General features: G+C 40.1%; 3 protein-coding genes across 6 annotated transcripts in view; 2 read left to right on the top strand and 1 right to left on the bottom strand.

Annotated features, from left to right (window-relative positions):
• LOC138945757 (phospholipid scramblase 1-like) overlaps positions 1-6,067 on the top strand; it is a 52,476-nt gene extending 46,409 nt beyond the window's left edge. For all 4 annotated transcript variants that reach the window (XM_070317261.1, XM_070317260.1, XM_070317259.1 and 1 more), the window contains one exon: positions 2,462-6,067. The gene's annotated coding sequence lies outside the window, so the exon portion shown is untranslated. The remainder of the gene's footprint in view (positions 1-2,461) is intronic.
• Positions 6,068-8,440: 2,373 nt separating this feature from the next.
• On the bottom strand, positions 8,441-14,457 carry LOC138945759 (RING-box protein 2-like). The gene is made up of 3 exons (XM_070317268.1): positions 14,277-14,457; positions 11,036-11,083; positions 8,441-9,721 (listed from the first exon to the last, which is right to left on the bottom strand). The coding sequence occupies exons 1-3, from the start codon at positions 14,428-14,430 to the stop codon at positions 9,603-9,605; spliced, it is 321 nt and encodes a 106-aa protein (XP_070173369.1). The 5' UTR covers positions 14,431-14,457; the 3' UTR covers positions 8,441-9,602.
• A 742-nt stretch (positions 14,458-15,199) lies between these two features.
• The window catches only part of LOC138945758 (patatin-like phospholipase domain-containing protein 4), an 85,988-nt gene continuing 78,401 nt past the window's right edge, over positions 15,200-22,786 (top strand). The window contains exon 1 of the mRNA XM_070317266.1: positions 15,200-15,305. The gene's annotated coding sequence lies outside the window, so the exon portion shown is untranslated. The remainder of the gene's footprint in view (positions 15,306-22,786) is intronic.

Raw genomic sequence — 22,786 nt, forward strand, 5'->3', positions numbered from 1 at the left:
TAGATTTTTTTTATTGCAGTGAACTTCTTAATTCGGCAGAGTTTTTGAGACATGCTTTTGAATGTATTATGTATTTGCTTCTTATTCTTGTCTTCTGGTACCTGTGTTATGCTTTATCGTGGACAGCTATATATATTGTATCATCCGATTCTCTCTATGTCCTTAACAAAGCATTGTGGGAATTCTATTCTTTGTAAGTCTGCAGAACTGTCCTAGTCTACGTTGTATATATTGTGTATATTTGTGTGTGGAGTATATGTTTTGAATGCTTTACTGGACTGCAATGGGACTTGGAAGAATGTTCATCATATCTGTTGTGAATTTCTTTCTGTTCTGGGAGATTCAGTCATGTATTTTATTTTTAATCATGATATTTACATATAAAATCCTGTAATTGTTTGTATACCCTTTCATGGGTATAAGTTTATGTAAGAATTTTTGGTCTGTTTTTTTATAAATTTATTTTGTATGGTACAAAATCACATTGCAAACATAGGATCATTGCAGACATAGGATCATTGCAGACATATATACTTATCAGCCCATGCTTGTGTTTGCTTTGTTCATATATGAATCAGTTATCCTACGCTTTTTCTTATTCAAATGATACTCCTTCCTGCTGTGCCAAATAGCTGTAGACACATTTACAAATACATGTTACAGTGGGTTAGTTACCCCCCCCCCCCACACACACACACACACACTTCACATTTGCAGTTTATTGCTTCAACACAGTGTGTTATTGTGTGATGCACACCACGTGACTGAATTTTGCTGTACAGTGGAACCCCCTTTTAAGACCTCAAAAAACCTGAGAAAATTAGGTCTAAAAAACGGAGTCGTTAAAATGGGGGTGGATTTACAGCAGTTATGAACAAATCTGAGAAAACAGCTAGGGTCTTAAAAGGGAGGGAGTCTTAAATTGGGGGGTCTTATTGTTTGTTTGTTCGTTCATGGGCTGAAACTCCCACGGCTTTTACGTGTATGACCGTTTTTACCCCGCCATTTAGGCAGCCATACGCCGCTTTCGGAGGAAGCATGTTGGGTATTTTCGTGTTTCTATAACCCACCGAACTCTGACATGGATTACAGGATCTTTTTCGTGCGCACTTGGTCTTGTGCTTGCGTGTACACACGGGGGTGTTTGGACACCGAGGAGAGTCTGCACACAAAGTTGACTCTGAGAAATAAATCTCTCGCCGAACGTGGGGATGAACTCACGCTGACAGCGGCCAACTGGATACAAGTCCAGCGCGCTACCGACTGAGCTACATCCCCGCCCTGGGGGTCTTGTCAAAAGGGGGGGGGTTCCACTGTGGTGAACAGTCATCCTTATCTCATCAAAGGGTTTTCAAGCTTTACATATATTTAAAGCGTCTTTACACGCATTTATCCTCAGATCTCAGAAAATTGTTTTGAAGTAAGAGACATAAAGAAAGCCCTGTTGATAATTGCTTCAATACGCTGCTTTATTTGTGTTTGTATGTTTTAACTGAGTAAGTATAAATTAAATGACCTTTGATTTTGATAGCCTTTATGTTTAGATCATATAGTTCGTTGAAAGTAAAGAGTTTAACTTTTTGACAGCTGCACACTTCAATTGTTGATTAGAAGTAAATTATCATCATCATTGTGAGGATTGTTTTAATATTGTCTTGGTGAAAAAGGATCGACTTAATTACCAGAGAAGTGTACAGGGCTTTGCTATATCTTTCCTGAAGTTAGAATGGGTCTGATCTATGCATGCGGAACTATTTTATCTCTTCTGCTGAACAGCTGAACTTAATTTTCATTGTCATTTGCAGGTTTATTTAGCCATTGAGAACTATCATTCATATTTTACTTTGAGTGTTTAGCAGTGGGATAAGGGTGATAATGGATTATAGCTGTGTGCGATTGTATACCAAGCTGTAAAAAATGTGCTTTGAGTTGTTTTCAAATTCTTCTGTCCTATCGACTATATATGGGTTGTTTATTGGAATCTTGACACATGTTTGGTATATTTTGGAAGATTGCTAAAAAAACTTTTCATGTACCATGCATTTTGAAAGATTGCTTATGTAGCATGGTTTGATATTCAACTTGGTAGCATGTATACTTTAAATAATTGTCTTGTATTTGAGTGCTTGATATCAGTATTGAACATTTCTCTTTAAAAACACTTATGGATAATGCAGAAATTGAACGCAAGGGAGAAGACAGAGATTGAAAAAAGACCAGTTAAAATGTCTGTGTGTGTATTCTGGATAAATATATTCAAATTATGGAAAACAACTCAGATGCATGATAGCACAAATTTACTTGAACAGACAAAAAAACAGTTAAAAAAATAATTTTGTAAGAAACAAAAAACAACAAAACACACACACAGGGACACACACACACAAGACAGAAAAGAAAGTTACAACACATCAGTAAGAGTAATATCAAAATCTTACTTTCTCTCTCTCGTCTTTTGCAGACCTTGACCTTGAAGCTTCCTGGGCATCCGTGGAGAAGAAGTTACTTAAGGGCGTACCACACACACATGATCGTTCTTCAAACTTTGCTTCAACTGCTTCTCGTGGATTTCTACATGTCCGTAGCGTTTTGTGTGCCTTGTTGTGTCTTGATTTCTACATGTCCGTAGCGTTTTGTGTGCCTTGTTGTGTCTTGATTTCTACATGTCCTGTACTACTTTTAAAGGACTGCTGCCAATATTCATTTGACAAGAATTTATTCCTGCACTTTGCATCATTTATGATATAATTTATGCATGGCATTTTTTTCTCAGGATGTCTTGTCTACTAATTTCAGATGCAAGATGTATGTTGAATTTTTAGTGTTTCTTTACAGCTGTACATTTTTATAAATGTGAATAAGACCCACCAAACCACGAAAGAAATAAAATGGGGCAGGGTTCAGTGTGGACAAAATTAGAAGTGAATTTAAGAGCATAATTTCAAGTTAGTGTTTTGGATGCCAGATCTGATTCATATAAAGAGATATCGAAGAAATGAAAATATAACTTTTTTTCCGTTATTTTTTCTTTTCCATTTTCTTCGCATCGTCATTTTTGCCTTTCCGATTTTTTTTTTTTTAGAGACTTCTGATTTATGATATGGTAACAAAAATGAGACCAGCAAATTAAAGGCAGCTGCATCAAGTTAATTGATCCCTTTGACAATTAGCACATTCTCTACTTCGTTGTGATAGATAATTCTGTTTTTTAGTGTCAATTACAAAGGCCATCAGTTGTTTAAAGCGTATTGGTTGTGTTTTATGTGCTTGATTTTAGCCTCTTATCCTTGATAAAAAAAAAATGGAATCTCCTAAATTGCACTCATTGAAATAGAAATGGCGGTTCATACTTTATTCATCACTCTTTTATTTTTTGCTTTGGATATACATCATGTACATGTAGCATAATATTTGTACTCCTGAAAAATGCTTTGCGCAGCAAGCATTGGATCACTCCATTGGAACAGTCTGTACTGAGTATTGTTAACTGCTGAAAATAGGAAGTGTGCGGGCCACCCATGTATAGGGCTGCATGGTTTTCTGAACTAGGTAAAGTAGGTTGTTTACAGTGGTCAGTAATGTAAATAGTGTCTTTTTACTTGAATGGTTGTACAATGAAACTTGGATAAATATATCATTTATTTATTTCTGTTTCTTCTTTGTAACACTATTAATTCAGAGGCTCCATTTACTGCCTTTAAATTGATACCTTTAGCTGTGTGGTTTTGTTGCCGTTTTTTTTGTTTGTTTGTTACACAGCTGATAATTCAGGTCAAACAATTTGCAGTGGCACTGTCCTTTTCTGATAAGAAATCATGTTATAATGTTTGTTTTTATTGCTGTTCATTTGGCAGCAACTTTCAAAACAAGTTCAATATCTGGCATGCAAGTAAAATTAACACATTTAAATGGTAGTGCATTGTAACTTTTTTAACCAATGGTTTTGTTGACAATGTTCAAGTGTACATTGAAACGTCCGTTTTCAGTCTCCCTGTACACTAAGACCTGGTCATAGTGTGTTACAGACAACCTTCAAAAATGGAAGAGAACAATACTGGACCAAGCCAAGATCTGTTTTATGCTGTTACTGAATGTCTTGTTCCTTCCTTCCACATACTTTGGCATTGAAGTGTTAGTGGAGCCTATCTGTACATGATAGCACACATTTGTTTCTCTTTGCAAATCATCATATTGCAGTCATTCATTTTTCTACCCTGCTAAACTGTTTATACTTCTTTTGTATTTTCCCTTTTTAGGAAATAACTCTGTCTGCTTTGAAAGGGGACAATTGTGAAAGAGTGAATCCTCTTGCTTTTAGTGAGGCAAGCTTGCTACATTTTCTCCTTGTCCACGTGTTTTACTTTTAGACACATCCCTTGCTAGTGACTGGCCTATAATGTCACGTGGGAAAGTTTGAAAATAAAAGCAAGAGTATTCACTCTTTGACAACTCACAGAAACCAGACAAGAGTTATTTCCGAATATCGTCTAATACTTTTTACTTGAACTGCTGTTCTATTTTCTTTCATGAGATGTTTCTGGTTGTTGACTTTTTGTATTTGTTTGACATTTTCTTGAAAGTGCAAGTCTATATGTTGATAGCTTTTATTTTTGATACTCCCCTGAAGCTCTGCTTTTGACATCTTTCTTATACCCTGTAAGCATTTTGTTAAACATTTTGGACACTTTTTTCTGCCTTCTTTGAATTTTTTTTTATAAAAACTGAGAGAAAAAAGCAAGAGGGTGTAAATTCAGGTCAATAATTATTGCAGCATAATTTGGTGATAATTGTTGTTACTTTATCATATCTATTGTGTAAAAATCATGCTTTCTCAAATATCAGTGTTTTAACTATCGATATACATCTGTATTTTGGATGTTTGCTCAAATTTTTGTATGTAATTCTTTAGTATTGGTTTTTCTGAGGAAATCACTGTTTTTTATATTGTATAACTGTCTTTTATGTGACCAGCTTCTTCAACTAAGGTCACGCACAGTGAGTATATAGGTCTGCTCAAAAAGTGAAATCCTTTGAAGCTTTTTACATCTGTTTCATGCTCAGTTTTGGGAGGTGTCAATCATGCTTTCAATTCGGCCAATTTCAGGATTCAATACTTCAACATCATGGGTGAAAGTAGCCCGTCAATTGACTGAAATCCGTCAATCTGAAAATAAGTCTGACGGAAATTCCGTCAATCTGTAATTTTGAAAAAAAAAAAAATTTTTATTATTTTTTTTTTTTAAACCGAAACTACTTGCGGAACACGTTTTCGAACTGCTATAGTGAACCGGTTGCAGTGTGCCCGGGTTGGAGTTCATGAAACTAAAACTGTGTGTGATAAGTTTGGTGCTTGAAACTGTATGCATCTGTTGGGTACCTTGGTTTGTATGATACCAAAGAAGTTTATGGCAAGGATAAATTTTTAAACTATGTAATAGAGTAGTAGAACAAGCCAAAAACATATTCTAAAAGCCATCCATGAATATTTCAGAAGCTGAATTCAAGTACATGTATGTGGTGCGAGTTTTTCCACATATGCACAAAGAACATATAATGCAGGACATTGAAAATATTTGGGAAAAAATCAACAAAAAGTTTTTTTCATACATTTATCATGTCATTTATATGGATAATAATTTCTGATATGATGTCTTAAACTCTCCGGTTGACATGACTAATTGACCAATTCTTTGTGGGATGTATTCTTGGTTTTAGGTAATACCGTTTTATAAATCATCAATCACGATTTCTGGAGATTGAAATAGCGTCTGTTTGTCACATTAGAAAGTGTAAGTATCAGTCTGCTTCAATGCCAAACAGCTGTAAATACTGTAGTGACCTTTCAGTGGTATGTTTGTGTTTTTATATGTGATGTCTATTTCTTCAGCTCTTGAAGAATGACTCATGTCTTGTTTTTAAAGAGTCACTTGAATTGAGTTTGCTACCATAATCAATGGCATGCTTGTGAAATTTAATTTGTGTAGATTTCTCAGTGATATTATTGCATTTCTCTTCTATGTACACTATACACACCTTGAATAAATCACATCAGTGAGTAACAATTTCACTTTGTATGTTTGTGTTTACTTTATGTGTGCTTTTCTGATACAGTCAACCCCCCCCCCCTGTTTTACAACACCACTCTGTTAATAATGCCTGTGCATTTAAGACTTCAAGATCCCGCCGCGGGTTAGGGGGAAGAATTTACCCGATGCTCCCCAGCATGTCGTAAGAGGCAACTAACGGATTCTGTTTCTCCTTTTACCCTTGTTAAGTGTTTCTTGTATAGAATATAGTCAATTTTTGTAAAGATTTTAGTCAAGCAGTATGTAAGAAATGTTAAGTCCTTTGTACTGGAAACTTGCATTCTCCCAGTAAGGTAACATATTGTACTACATTGCAAGCCCCTGGAGCAAATTTTTGATTAGTGCTTTTGTGACAAGTGCAGGCATGAAAATTCTCCGTATTTTCCGTATTTTTGAAAAAAATAAACCGTATTTTTTTTTATTTTCCGTATTTTTATTTTTTATTTTTTTTCCCTAGTCATAGTTATAGTAAAATAGTTTTGGGGCCATGTTTGAATCCAATTTTAAGGCTCAGATAGCCCCAGATTGCACCAAATTGCACCCTTGAAAAAAAAATTTCCGGGGGAGCATGCCCCCGGACCCCGCTAGAAGTCTTGGCGCTTCGCGAATTTTGTTTTCAGTATTTTTTTTTTTCAGTTTTCATGCCTGCAAGTGGCTCTATCCCATCTCCCCCCCTTTCCCCGTCGCGATATAACCATTCGTGGTTGAAAACGACGTTAAACACCAAATAAAGAAAGAAAGAAAGACTTGAAGACCTGGTTTTAAGACTTGAAGACCTGGTTTTAAGACCTGGTTTTAAGACTTGAAGACCTGGTTTTAAGACTTGAAGACCTGGTTTTAAGACTTGAAGACCTGGTTTTAAGACTTGAAGACCTGGTTTTAAGACCTGAAGACCTGGTTTTAAGACTTGAAGACCTGGTTTTAAGACTTGAAGACCTGGGTTTAAGACCTAGTTTTAAGACCTGAAGACCTGGTTTTAAGACTTGAAGACCTGGTTTTAAGACTTGAAGACCTGGTTTTAAGACTTGAAGACCTGGTTTTCTCACATTTTGGAGGTCTTGGAAGGGGGGTACTACTGCACCGTAACATACTGTTTTTTCATTCAAACCATGGTTCACAAGTCATAACAGCTCAATGATCTATTTAGGCTGGTCTCTTTGTCTTTAGCAAGATAAGGCCCCCCTGTGAAATGTTAAAAGATCCCTTTCTTTCTGTGTGAACAATGTTGGAAATTTTGGACGTTTTCAAATTTGCCTCACTTCTGTGGAAAGAGTCAAACAATTGTGACAATAGACAATGTTTGGAAATAACTGTCGGTGGTGGTTTCTAAGCGTTGTGGGAGAGTTGTGCCCCACTTTTAAACAATAACACCTGGTCGACCAGTTAAAAACATTAACCTAAGCGAATAACTGACTGATTTGTATGTTCTGCTGTACGCCCTCCATATAACCCTATTTACGATTTGGTGTGTCAATGATCACTTGCCCCGATTGAATGTCGACAACATGTTATGCCTTAGATCACGTGAGTTTGGCTTGACGTCACATGAGTTTGGCTTGATGTCACATGAGTTTGACTTGAGGTCACGTGAGTTTGGCTTGTGGTCAAGTGAGTTTGGCTTGAGGTCACGCGAGTTTGGCTTGTGGTCACGTGAGTTTGGCTTGATGTCACATGAGTTTGGCTTGTGGTCACGCGAGTTTGGCTTGTGGTCACGTGAGTTTGGCTTGTGGTCACGTGAGTTTGGCTTGACGTCACATGAGTTGGCTTGTGGTCATGCGAGTTTGGCTTGTGGTCATGCGAGTTTGGCTTGTGGTCACGTGAGTTTGGCTTGTGGTCACATGAGTTTGGCTTGTGGTCACGCGAGTTTGGCTTGTGGTCATGTGAGTTTGGCTTGTGGTCACGTGAGTTTGGCTTGTGGTCACGCGAGTTTGGCTAGTGGTCACATGAGTTTGGCTTGACGTCGCATGAGTTTGGCTTGACGTCATGTGAGTTTGGCTTGTAGTCACGTGAGTTTGGCTTGTGGTCACGTGAGTCTGGCTTGACGTCATGTGAGTTTGATCACTGCAGGCATCGCCAGTGAATCATGGCTCTGATGTGCAGATCGAAAGAAAACGGCATCACATAGAGTGGACACTGCATAACATACACATCAGTCAGTTATTCTCTGGGATTACTGGTTTTGACTGGTTTTGACTGGTTTTGACTGGCCGACCACTGAATATTGTTTGTCTCGCTAAAGTTGGACACAACTCTTCCCCAATGCTTGGAAATCCTAAAAACGTCTATTCTCATCTGCATAAAGTCTACTTGCAGGATACACACAAACCAAAAAGAATGACATAACACACGACAGGGACAGTTAGTAATGACCTTTATTCTCACAGCTACACATGCAAACACTTTCATCTCACGCAACTCTTTCCACAAACTAAATTCAAAACATCCTGGGTACTTCAACTTAAAGGTACATGTATTATTTAATTCCTCAACTACCATCCCTTTACAACTGTACTGACTTTTGATAGCTCATTACCGAATGGTTATAGTTAACCATACACAGCGGCAAGCCTAAAAGATGTTAGCAGAGAAAGTGTATCTCCAAAAAGAATGATTTCTTACATCATTACCAGGTACTTGTGTATGTGACATGAATAATAATTCATTTCCACCAGCACAAAGTCACTAAATGATTTGAAAACATTAATTCTCATTCAGCTGATTCACTGAGTCTGACTGCATCACAGAAAAATGCCCATACACATTTTAATTTCAGCTAAAGTTAAAACATCTTTTAACCTTCGCAGGTGGTCGTGGGTCCATGTGGACCCAGAAGGGTGTTTAATTGCAAATATCTCTTAAAACTAGTTGGAATTTTTTAATGAGCTTTTAAGAATGCCTCAGGCACCTAAAAAGCTCATGTCATAAAATTTCAGCGAGAATAAATTTTTAAAAAAAAGGTCATATTTAGACTACAAACATCGTGGGGCCGTGTGGACCCATGTTTCTCAAAGAAGGAAACGAGAAGCATGGGTCCACACGGCCCCACGATGATTTTCGTGTGTAGTCGATAACCCGGACGGGCGAAGGTTAATGCAATCACTGCATGTGCAGCAAAATATTACACATTGGAACCCCCATTCTAACCTACTACCCCACTGAATTAAGATTACTCCCTTACTCTCCCCCCTCCCCCTTCTTTCTCTCTTTCAAACACACACACACACACACACATATTTTCTGCTCACAACAAATTCCTTCCTTTTTATACTTTAACTCACTGTCTTCAGATTTCTGGAGGTCTTGAACAAAAAAGGGAGGGGGGGGGGGGGAATTTCAAATTCATTTACATATATTCACAACAAAGAAATAAAACATAGTGGCGACTGGAGCTACTTCATCATATTCCTCGACTCGAGAGTTGCAGAGCGTCTTCTCATGTTTGTCTGCTGTAACTTCCATCTGAAGTGAGAGACCCCAGACTAGGAGTAGGACGAAAGCGGATGTAGTCTGTAGAGGTTATTTTCCGATGCGCTGTACGACCCATTCCTGCTGGCACAGCGGGCAGCGGTTGTTCTGCTTCACCCAAAGCGACATGCAGCAATTGTGGAATGAGTGATTGCAGTCCCCCCACACCACTGCAAGTACACACACCAGAAAAATTACACAAGTGATTGCAGTTCCCCCACACCACTGCAAGTACACACACCAGAAAAATTACACAAGTGATTGCAGTCCCCCCACACCACTACAAGTACACACACCAGAAAAATTACACAAGTGATTGCAGTCCCCCCACACCACTGGCACTGCAAGTACACACACCAGAAAAATTACACAAGTGATTGCAGTCCCCCCCACACCACTACAAGTACACACACCAGAAAAATTACACAAGTGATTGCAGTCCCCCCACACCACTACAAGTACACACACCAGAAAAATTACACAAGTGATTGCAGTCCCCCCACACCACTACAAGTACACACACCAGAAAAATTACACAAGTGATTGCAGTCCCCCCACACCACTACAAGTACACACACCAGAAAAATTACACAAGTGATTGCAGTCCCCCTACACCACTGCAAGTACACACACCAGAAAAATTACACAAGTGATTGCAGTCCCCCCACACCACTACAAGTACAAACACCAGAAAAATTACACAAGTGATTGCATTCCCCCCACACCACTGCAAGTACACACACCAGAAAAATTACACAAGTGATTGCAGTCCCCCCCACACCACTGCAAGTACACACACCAGAAAAATCACAATCACATGTAAAGGCTTAGATCAGAAATACAGTGGAACACCCATTTTAGTTTTAAGACCCCTCAATTTAAGACTAATCCCCTTTTTAAGACCTTGATTTATCAGGGATTGATCCCTCCATCTAAAGACTCCCTCCTTTTTCAGACCTGATTGTCCCACATTTTGAGGTCTTAATTAAGTTAAAAGGGGGGTTGCAGTGTACTTATGAAAGAGAGATCGCTCACTCCAGCAAATGTCTCTTACAACTCAAAGTAATAATTGAAGTAATTGGAAAAGCATCATCAGCCATCTCAGTCACTTTATGCTGCCGTGGAAAAGTTGGAACTTGGACATGTTTGAAGTACATGCGATACCATTACTTGGCCGATTAGCTAATTATTCACTTTGACACATTTGGATGATTTTTAACATCCTGCGGGTTGGCAGAAACTACAAATTCTGGCTTCAAGTTCCATAGTATTATAAGTACGGCTAAAGATAACCCACTGCAAAACTGATGGATAGCCTAAGTCTAAGAGTAAGATTTTTGCAGGTTTATTACAATTTCATAGCTTGGTTGATCGATGTAACGCTAAAAGTAAAACTACAAAACTGTACAATGTAAAACTGAAAACAATGGAATAATATCCCATGAAAGCAAAGTATTTAATAGATAGAAAGGAAATTAACTCACCAACACAGTCATCCTGTTTATTTTCAGACTGACACCGCAGGCAAGCATCTGGAAGAACAAAACAACTTCTAAGGTCATACACATAAACCACCTTTTCAACATTACTGATACTTTTACTTAACTAGGGTCAGGTATTTTTAGAGAACCCGACCTAATATTTGGCCGACTGAAAGCTAAGGCTTGCAATAAGCACATACATGTATATATATGCAAGCTACTTTAAATTTGCGATATCATTATCACCCTTATCCCACTGCTAAACATTAAAAGTAATATGAATGATAGTGCTCAATGGCTGAATAAACCTGCAAATGACAATGAAAATTAAAGGGACAGTAAGCCTCCCGTAAACCATCACAGATACTGTCAGGCTTTTACACCCTTTTGTTTAAACACTCACCGCTTGAGAACATCCTAGGTGCCCTACGTACAGAGCGAGCAATTTTCAAAGAATTAATTTTGCGGATTGTCTGATCAGACAATCGGACGGTGCGTTTTGGCGCTAGACCTAACTTTTAAAATCTAAATAATAGATTGACAGCTTGTTACACAAACATCCTTAAATCATAAAAGAATTCTTTTTTCATCAAGACAAGATCAGTACAATTCAAAGTTTTAAAAGTTTGAAAAAAGAAAAGCCCGGAAGCAGGGTCACGCAGGTCGTGGTTCTCGTAGCAGACAACGGTTATAATGCCTATCGCCAGTTCCTCTGAACAGTCAAAAGCCATCGCTAGAGTTCGTGTGAATCGCAGCTGTTTGTTGCGTTTAGATTCAGAGGTACATAATAGCATGCTATTGCAGATAAGCTTACAGCCAGTCACACTGAAATCACAAACTGACGGCTACATTGTAAAAAAAAAAGGAAACTGGATCACACGGGTTCACAATGGCTCAGGGGTAACGCAAAAATAAATTCTTTGAAAATTGCTCGCTCTTTACGGAGGGCACCTAGGATGTTCTCAAGCGGTGAGTGTTTAAATGAAAGGGTGTTTGTACTGTGTAAAAGCCTGACAGTATCTGTGATGGTTTACGAGAGGCTTACTGTGCCTTTAAAATTAAAAAAAGATACCATTACCATAATTAACATGCCATCTTGATCAACCTGTAGTACTGTAGTGTAGAAAAGAAGAAATGATACTGATAATGATATGGCCGTGGCTGGAGGTCCGACGAGCCGGATCCGGAGCCTGGGGGCTCAAGCACCAGCGAGTCGGTGCTCGAGCCCCACGGCTCAGGAACCGGCACTCACATGGCTGCTCACCCTGTAAATCATTATTTGTGTTTGTGTAGGAGTTTCTAATCGCTGTTCAATTCAAAGAACTGTGGAGAAAGATTGATAATGATGTTGGATTCAGAAAGACGTGTATTTCGGCAACAGCACGGTCACTGATTATAGACTGACCGTAGCGAGAGATGCGGTTCGTTCGCAGGTGTCAGCGAGATTCTGTTGAAGTATCTCAATGCAAAGATGATTTATCTTTTGCCATGTTAAGTATTTATTTACAGCAATTTTTTTTAACGAATGCTGCTTCAATCTAGCCTCGGGACCAGTGACACACGTTGCTTGGTTCGCGGACGAATTCAGTTATCGTCCGGGCAATGCCGAATCACTGAGTAACTCGTAAGCTGCCTTGTTGCGATCTCAGTTCGATCACCGAAATGCTTGGAATAAAGATTAGAGCAAAGGAAAGTTAAGACGGGGGGAAAACAAATTAAACAGATTATCTTTTTAAAGAAAAAAGAAAAATGGACCGACAATGGCAAGGCTCGAACCGGCGACCTCATGATCTCTAGCGCATTTCACTAACGACTGAGCTAAGAAGGCAAGCTGGCCGATGGGTGTACAATTGGAAGGTCTAGTTTGTGAGATACAAGCTTGATTTAGAACGATCTCATTTTAACCAACCACATTCCTTTCTTGCCATATAAGGAAATGCTACATTACAAATGTTGCGTACACATCACTTCCGGTCATCAGTGAAACGAAGTTCACACCAAAAACACAAACGACTTTTGTTGATTTGGGCGATTCTACTTTTGTTAACTTTGTAATCATGTTTTGGTTATTTCTGTAGAAAAACCTTTAACTTATAGGTTACCTGATTGTTATTTTAACTGTTCATAGATCCCACTTTAAGGTCTGGAGAGGACGCTCAAGTCGATCTTTCACTGGATTTCTGTAGCATAAATTTCCCTAGGTTGCGCTGGGGAAAATCAAAGATGGTGGCCAGGAACCGAATGCTGCTTCACGACTTTAGAGTTCTATTTCTTCCCTAATACCAATAGAATACTTATATTTATAGGGCAGACCTTAATTTGTGAACTGTCTCACTTTGAACAGTTATACATTTTATGAGTAGAGCTTCGGGTTGCAAATTAATCACACATGTATGTGTTGTCAGCGCTTCTTCTGCGAACAGAATTTCTCTGCCATAACGTCTAAACCGCGAAATGTACAACACGCACTGTTGAGTTTCGTTGTGCGCGAGCATCCGAGCGGGCAAGAGAAAATGAGGTGGCGAAAGGAAAGTGGTGGGCTTTGTTCGTCTCTCTAAAACTACCTACTGGTGACTGCCGGTACCAATCCCGAGCCACTCCATAATGATATTGATGCAAATTATACAAACAACGGAACAACAGGCGTTCTCTATCACTGTATCATATGAGACAGAAGTAGAGAGAGAGGAAGACAGACAGATAAAAACAGAGAGAGCGTCAGAGAGAGCGTGAGAGAGAGAGCGTGAGAGAGAGAGAGCGTGAGAGAGAGAGCGTGAGAGAGAGAAAGAGAGAGAGAAAGAGAGAGAGCGTGAGAGACTGAGAGAGCGTGAGAGAGAGAGCGAGAGAGAGAGCGTGAGAGAGAGAGCGAGAGAGAGAGAGCGTGAGAGAGAGAGCGTGAGAGAGAGAGCGTGAAAGAGAGAAAGAGAGAGAGGGTCAGACAGACAGTGAGACACTAGAGCACTGAGCAGTAGAGGCAGACATACCCCAGAAAGATCCGACTCTAGACTAGTCTGCTCTAAGACAGCGAGAGTGAGAGTTAAACTTAAAGTCTAATTCTTCAGCGACAATTAAAAAATAATAAAACATACATAATACCAAGAAACATCCCCAACAGAAACAAACACACCAGGAAACTACGTAAACGAACAAAAAATGTTCGCGAGTATCGGAGTAACACTAACAGTAACACATTACACAGGAATCAAAACAGTCATATCGATACACACAGATATATGTTCCTTACCCATCACTTGAACTCGGCAAATGGCACATGTATCACATTCTACATCCCAGCTCCACATTGCTACCAGATTCCACTTCTTGAGTGTGAACATTTTCTCTGGTTTGCTGCTTGTTTCTTTGTCAGCTTCGCGATCCACATCCATCTCCTCCGCCATTTTGTCTAATGTTTTGTTTGCACTGAATTATCTCCCTTCCATTAAAAAATTGTTAAAAATCATTATGCGCAAGGGCTACCATTGTTTTAATAATTATTTGGAAAGACAATTTTGCTTTCAACGCCTCCATTTTCTTTGGTTGTTTTGCAATAGAGAAGTCTATTTTCGATTTATGCCTGAGTAATTAAACCACATATATTTTCTTTAGTAGTCGATTTCGTTTAGTGCTAGTTTTTCTCCTTCTCCCTCCAGAGACATAACCCATAACTAACTAAACAACGACTAAAAAAAACACATGTGTGTCTCTGTCCCTCCCGCCTTGTTTTTTCATCTAGCTGTTTGTTTTTCATGAGATTAATTTCTCTTGAATGCTATGTCTATGAGTCTGTCAGAGAAAGAGAAAAGAAATTAGGTAGGCGTATATAGCAAACATATATTTGCCTTTCAACATTTATTTTAAAATAAACTGTGATAATGATTATGGTACAGTGTACCACGTTTTTGTACTGAATGCACATTATTACGGTAATTTTCTCTTCATCGGCAAGACTAGACTTTGTGAGAAAGTTAATGGAGAGATAGTAGAGTTTGTCCGCGTATCAGTCCGGCTGAGTTTGTGCGTTTTGCGCATAATAGATGGTAATCGCCCCACACGGTAATCTCACCCGGCGAACTTGAACTAAAGGGAAGTCACTGACCTTTGGGATTCCCCGAAACTTTTGTGTAAACGAATCGAACAGATGATTCACAACTCCTGTCCTTGAGTTCAAATAAACGCGGGGGGACAGCGCTTACTCTTTCATTGAAGACAGTGCGATGATGCAAAACACAATGCAGCAGACGACAGTTTCACGCACTGACTGCGGTCATTCGAGGTACGTACGGAATATTTAAAACTTGCCAAATTGTCATGTTTACGTCATACTCATAGTCAGTGTAACGTGACTTTCTTGAATGGATAAGCACGCTTGTTTTATAAATCTTTGCTTACGCTTTTAGCCTCTGAGGCTCTCTTTCATTATTAATAGTGTCGCTGACGCTTATTCTGGGCACTGTCTGTCTCTCTCAAGCCGCCCGCACCGCCCGGCCTCAGTCGTGACTCACTGAGTCGTACCCCCCCCCCCCCCCCCTCCCTCGATCTCAGCCCCCCTCCCCCCCCCCCCCTCGATCTTAGCCGCTCCCCCCCCCCCCCCATCACTGACACCCACCCACACACACACACATACACACACATGCGCTGCTTTACTAGAGTTTGTAGATTTATCATTCCTGGAGATCGCTCTCGATTAGCCTTGTTGAATTAGATGTGCTGAATGACTTGCTTTGACAATTTTGTTCTACATTGTACTTTTGGGTTATAGTCTATCACCCCCCCCCCCCCCAGTCCACCTGTCCGGGACCCTAGCTACCACCAGTGTGACAGGAAGGATATCTGTCTCTCTCTATATATATATATGTCTCTCAGTGGCTCTCTCACTCACCGCACACACACACACACACACACACACGCACACACACAGACACACACACACACACACACACATCTATACTGAGGTAACCCCTTATACCTGCCGCCTTCCATCTTGCATCTACCCTGGCCCCCCCTACCAGCTGCCCCCCCCCCCCCCCCCCCCCTCTCTCTCTCTCTCCTGTCCCACAAGGGTGACATTTTTCACCTCCATAATTCTCCTGAGTCTTCCAAAGTCCCTAATCAGTCCGGAGCAGAACAATTTAGATTCCCCAGCAAAACGTTGTGAGTGAGTGGGAAATGGCTGACCTGCTGGTTATTTCCTTCATTCCGCAAGCATGGAATGACATTTGACATACATTGTACACCTAGAACAGGAAATGCAGTCAAACCAACCCTCGCAACCACTCCCAAGGATTACTGACAAGTTTTTTTCCTATGGTAATTGGCCTTTCCATAGCGACCACCTGTCTGTATAATGACCACTAAGTCTTTTGCTTGGTCCCTTGGGTACCGTGGTCTGTATAATGACCGCTAAGTCTTTTGCTTGGTCCCTTGGGTACCGTGGTCTGTATAATGACCACTAAGTCTTTTGCTTGGTCCCTTGGGTACCGTGGTCTGTATAATGACCACTAAGTCTTTTGCTGGGTCCCTTGGGTACTGTGGTCTGTATCTGTATCTGTGATAATACGTAGAAAAACCACTTCTGGCATTTGATCAACGGAAAGGAGGAGCGCATGTAAATAAGTCCTAGACTGGGTGGAGCTGAGATTTAAAGATCTCCACAGATCCTGCCAGAACTTGATCGTCCTGTAGATGGTTCCAGTCTACGATCGTCCTGGGAAAATAAGAGTTCTTGTGAATGTCTGTTTTTTTCAGGAATAGGTTGAAAGCAGCGGCTATTGTTGAGGTACGTGCGGAATATTTAAAACTTGCACATTTTAAAACTTGTAAATTGTCATGTTTACGTCATAGTAATTGAAACCTGACTTTTAGATGGTATAGACAGGTTTTGCCTTTGACTGTTACAAAATGATTTGGAAGACTAGAATGCTGAAAATGCATGCCATTTTCGGGCTACGGTCGGCTCCTACCCAGAGTGGAAGTGCTATGGTTCCTATGGGAAGGCTGGAATCACACAGCCGAGTGTCATTCACTTAACGAATGCGACTTTGAGGGTGCTCAGGTTCTGTTTACCTGACCAACACCGCAGGTGCGGCAGTTCTCGGGCCTGGTTGACACCAGGATATATTATGACAGTAAGTGTAGAGTGCTGCCCTGTCACGTAGTCTCAAACCAAATTGGAAATCCATAGCATCATCATTATAATCATCATCATCTCATTAATCATCCAAAATTATAAAATGTCCTTGCTCTTGTGGCCCTTCATGCCCGGAGCTCTCATGGTGACCTTGGTCTCAGTGTTCCTGTTCGATCCTTCCCTGAATAGTACTTCTGCTGTCAGTCTTCAACGTGTGACGTTCTGGGGGGTCGACGGAGGGACGTGGTGGCGGTCTGCTCTCTGGAGGGGACGCTCACTTAGTCTGGCTCCGCGACTTAGCAGTCAATGTCGTTAGTAGGGAGCATAGTAGGTAGTGGGCTGAGTCCGTTAGCTCGGGACAGACCCACTACTGAACACCGTCGAAGTGACTCAGCAGAAGTGCAGTGTCAACTTCCGAGGGTAGCCTACCGCAGCGACCCGACACCCCTCCCTGGAGCGTCTGTAAAATCGACAGGTCTGGCAGCGGAACGAAATTCAGATGTGGATGGAGCAGCGAATGCAGGGACGGGGCGGTGTGAGAGAACACCGGAACAAGGAACAGGTGTAAGGGAAAAAAAAGAAGAAAAAAAAGAAGAAAATGTTAGATGCACCTCGATCTTTTACACAAAAAAATTAATTACAAACAAGCAAAAAGAAAACAAAGGAAAAAAAAACTAAAAAAGGAGACAAGAACAAAAAACAAGTCGCGTAAGGCGAAATTACTACATTTAGTCAAGTTGTGGAACTCACAGAATGAAACTGAACGCACTGCATTTTTTCACAATGACCGTAGTCCGCCGCTAGTGCAAAAGGCAGTGAAAGTGACGAGCCTGTTCAGCGTGGTATCGGTTGTGCTGTGCTGCATAGCACGCTTTTCTGTACCTCTCTTCGTTTTAACTTTCTGAGCGTGCTTTTAATCCAAACATATCATATCTATATGTTTTTGGAATCAGGAACCGACAAGGAATAAGATGAAATTGTTTTTAAATCGATTTTGGAAATTTAATTTTAATCATAATTTTTATATTTTTAATTTTCAGAGCTTGTTTTTAATCCGAATATAACATATTTATATGTTTTTTGAATCAGAACATGATCAAAAATAAAATAAAAGTAATTTTAAATCGTTTTATAAAAAAATAATTTTAATTACAATTTTCAGATTTTTAATGACCAAAGTCATTAATTAATTTGTAAGCCTCCATGCTGAAATGCAATACCGAAGTCTGGCCTTCGTCGAAGATTGCTTGGCCAAAATTTCAATCAATTTGATTGAAAAATGAAGGTGTGACAGTGCCGCCTCAACTTTTACAAAAAGCCGGATATGACGTCATAAAAGACATTTATCGAAAAAATGGAAAAAAGGCCTGGGGATTTCATACCGAGGAACTCTCATGTAAAATGTCATAAAGATCGGTCCAGTAGTTTAGTCTGAATCGCTCTACACACACACACGCACACACACACTCACACACACACACACACACACACACACACACACACACACACACACACACACACACACACACACACACACACACATACACATACACCACGACCCTCGTTTCGATTCCCCCTCTATGTTAAAACATTTAGTCAAAACTTGACTAAATGTAAAAAAGAGGAATTTAAGAAGGGGAAAATCAGAACAGAGAAAAAACCAGGTGTCACCAAAGGCCCTGTTTGTTCTTTTGAATTCGTTCTACTAAATGGTTACCTCAAATAATGTTGCACCTCTTGCGCGGAGATGGAACAAGTATTGAAATAAAAGAGTAACAAATAATTAACAAATTGGGCGGAAAACAAAGGAAAGAAAAAATGAAAAGGAAAATGATGAAAGTAAGGGGAAGGAAAAGAGACTGAACAAAAGAAAGAAAAGAAGAAAACAACAAGAAAAGAAAAGGCATGAAGAAGAAAAGACTAAGGTGTCAAAAACAGACGCGTGGAGAAAAAAACGCTACTTACTCGCCTTCGCCGCTGACAAACGGGGGATAGGGATGTTTGCACTTGTTAACCTCTTTATTCTCCCATGCTTGTCTGAGCTGTGCATTTGACATTTCTCACCCACAGTAAGAGGATCACATTAACAGACACCTTTTCCACCTGACATTTGAACCGGTGATGCTGCGTGTAATTAACGTGACTGCAGGTTTGCCCCTGGTGGTGGAGGGTTGTGGATAATTAAGGTAAATAGCAGAAATCGCAGGTAACTTCTGGGGGAGGGGGGAGGGGACTGGAGGATAAAAGACAATCCTCTTTTTGAGCTTACCAGTATAAAAAAAAAAGGAAAATTGGGTTCAGTGTGTTGTGGGCTCAGTGTGTTGTGGGTTCAGTGTGTTGTGGGCTCAGTGTGTTGTGGGTTCAGTGTGTTGTGGGTTCAGTGTGTTGTGGGCTCAGGTTGTAGGCTCTTTCTATTTTACTCCCCCTTGGAGGGGGGGAGGGGGGGGGGGTAAGACTGGAGGATAAAATACATCCTCTGTTTGAGCCTTGTTGGAGGTAAGAAAAGTGGAATATTAGTTTCTGTGTGATGCAGGATCAGGTTGTAGGCCGTCTCTTTTTACTCTCCCTTGGTTCACATTCTGACAGAAATCGTTCAGAAATCTGCAGAAAGTTGGGGTGTAAATCGGCCATGTGAACAGTGCTTTACAGTTTGTCATAAGCGTTGGCACAGAAGTTTTGGTAAAAAGACTTTGCGAAGTGTTTGCGAAATAAACCTCTAGCTCTATTAAGGAAGGCTTTAAGAGAAAGAAATGGAAGTCATCTAAAAAAACTATAAACTCACAACATAAGCGTCACCAAATGTGTGTGCCTTTTTACATTGTTATGTACCACGTTTGCATTGCCCAATTTAAAATTCTGTTTGAACCAAATGGAAAACATACAGAATGTGACTAGGAAGAAACTCACAGTGCTCAGACTGCGTCCTTTTTGCTGCTATGTTTTCTCCTTCTTTTGCTCTTCCTGGCTAAATGAGTAGTGGTGGAATTCCCTAAATTAACCCCCCACTCACACAAAACAAACAAACAAGTCGCGTAAGGCGAAAATACAATATTTAGTCAAGTAGCTGTCGAACTCACAGAATGAAACTGAACGCAATGCAACGCAGCAAGACCGTATACTCGTGGTCCACCGCTCACGGCATAGGCAGTGAAATTGACAAGAAGAGCGGGGTAGTGGTTACGCTATGCTGCATAGCACGCTTTTCTGTACCTCTCTTCGTTTTAACTTTCTGAGCGTGTTTTTAATCCAAACATATCATATCTATATATTTTTGGAATCAGGAACCGACAAGGAATAAGATGAAAGTGTTTTTAAATTGATTTCGAAAAAAAAATTTTGATAATAATTTTTATATATTTAATTTTCAGAGCTTGTTTTTAATCCGAATATAACATATTTATATGTTTTTGGAATCAGCAAATGATGGAGAATAAGATAAACGTAAATTTGGATCGTTTTATAAATTTTTTTTTTTTTTTACAATTTTCAGATTTTTAATGACCAAAGTCATTAATTAATTTTTAAGCCACCAAGCTGAAATGCAATACCGAACCCCGGGCTTCGTCGAAGAGTACTTGACGAAAATTTCAACCAATTTGGTTGAAAAATGAGGGCGTGACAGTGCCGCCTCAACTTTCACGAAAAGCCGGATATGACGTCATCAAAGACATTTATCAAAAAAATGAAAAAAACATTCGGGGATTTCATACCCAGGAACTCTCATGTCAAATTTCATAAAGATCGGTCCAGTAGTTTAGTCTGAATCGCTCTACACACACACACACACACACACACACACACACACACACAGACACACACACACGCACATACACCACGACCCTCGTTTCGATTTCCCCTCGATGTTAAAATATTTAGTCAAAACTTGACTAAATATAAAAAGAATCTCAGGGGCCCAGCCCCCTACCATATCACCCCACCCCTCAACCACTGAGCAACTGACAGCAAAGTGAAATGCCTGTTGAGGTCTACCCCCCCCCCCCCGCCCCCCCCCCCCGCCGCCCCCCCCCCCCCCCCCCATCCCCTCTCAGCTGCTGAGCAGTTAAGGGCAAAGTCAAATAGCGGGCCGGTCAATGGCGTGTTTGCACTGGTCAGCTGTGAAGGACAAAGGGCACATTTCCTGTGTTCTGGTCAACAGGATGCTGTGGTCAGTAGGATGGTTTATATTTTCATGACAATACAAGAACAAGTCGCGTAAGGCGAAAATACAATATTTAGTCAAGTAGCTGTCGAACTCACAGAATGAAACTGAACGCAACGCAACGCAGCAAGACCGTATACTCGTAGCATCGTCACTCCACCGCCCGTGGCAAAGGCAGTGCACGTGGAATTGACAAGAAGAGCGGGGTATTCGTTGCGCTGAGAAGGATAGCACGCTTTTCTGTACCTCTCTTCGTTTTAACTTTCTGAGCGTGTTTTTAATCCAAACATATCATATCTATATAGTTTTGGAATCAGGAACCGACAAGGAATAAGATGAAAGTGTTTTTAAATTGATTTCGAAAAAAAAATTTTGATAATAATTTTTATATATTTAATTTTCAGAGCTTGTTTTTAATCCGAATATAACATATTTATATGTTTTTGGAATCAGCAAATGATGGAGAATAAGATAAACGTAAATTTGGATCGTTTTATAAATTTTTATTTTTTTTTACAATTTTCAGATTTTTAATGACCAAAGTCATTAATTAATTTTTAAGCCACCAAGCTGAAATGCAATACCGAACCCCGGGCTTCGTCGAAGAGTACTTGACGAAAATTTCAACCAATTTGGTTGAAAAATGAGGGCGTGACAGTGCCGCCTCAACTTTCACGAAAAGCCGGATATGACGTCATCAAAGACATTTATCAAAAAAAAGAAAAAAACGTTCGGGGATTTCATACCCAGGAACTCTCATGTCAAATTTCATAAAGATCGGTCCAGTAGTTTAGTCTGAATCGCTCTACACACACACACTCACACACAGACACACACACGCACACACACACGCACACACACACGCACATACACCACGACCCTCGTTTCGATTCCCCCTCGATGTTAAAATATTTAGTCAAAACTTGACTAAATATAAAAATGGGTTGATGAGAGATCGATACAACTCAGTACAATACAATGCATTGCAATAGTATAATGCAAACCAAAATGCAATGCAATATAATATATATATATTATATAAGGCAATACAATGCAATGCAATGCAATACAATCGTAAAAATGCAAAATGCAATGCATTACACATTGTAATACTATACAATACATCTATATAACACTTTTTTTTCTGAAAGAACACTTGACACTTTTGCCATATTGTCTGTTCCGTGTGTGTCTTATTTCGAGAGTTCCAAGATATCTCTCTCATCACATATACGTTGAAAAGTGACTGGCATGGCCAGGACTTCATGTACGCTAGCTAGCTGAGGCTCTTGCTGGTCATCCCAAGCGTCCTCAGCCGTCTAAGTTACACCTGTAATTACATACCTTGTGGACAGCCGTGGTCAGTTTCATCCCAGGTCATTTTCCCTGACTGGACATTAGAGTGTGCACGTTGGTTGGTTGTTGCCTTGGGTTTCCATGGCTCTTCAACCTGTAATTTGCTGTTCGG

Source organism: Littorina saxatilis, linkage group LG13 (genome assembly GCF_037325665.1).
Source record: "Littorina saxatilis isolate snail1 linkage group LG13, US_GU_Lsax_2.0, whole genome shotgun sequence".
Classification (NCBI taxonomy): domain Eukaryota; kingdom Metazoa; phylum Mollusca; class Gastropoda; order Littorinimorpha; family Littorinidae; genus Littorina; species Littorina saxatilis.

Coding starts and splice junctions, on each gene's coding strand:
- LOC138945759 (XM_070317268.1), bottom strand. CDS start 14,430: ATGGCGGAGGAGATGGATGTGGATCGCGAAGCTGACAAAGAAACAAGC. Junction 11,084..14,276: donor TTGCCGAGTTCAAGTGATGG/GTAAGGAACATA, acceptor TTGTTCTTCCAG/ATGCTTGCCTGCGGTGTCAG. Junction 9,722..11,035: donor TAAACAGGATGACTGTGTTG/GTGAGTTAATTT, acceptor GTGTACTTGCAG/TGGTGTGGGGGGACTGCAAT.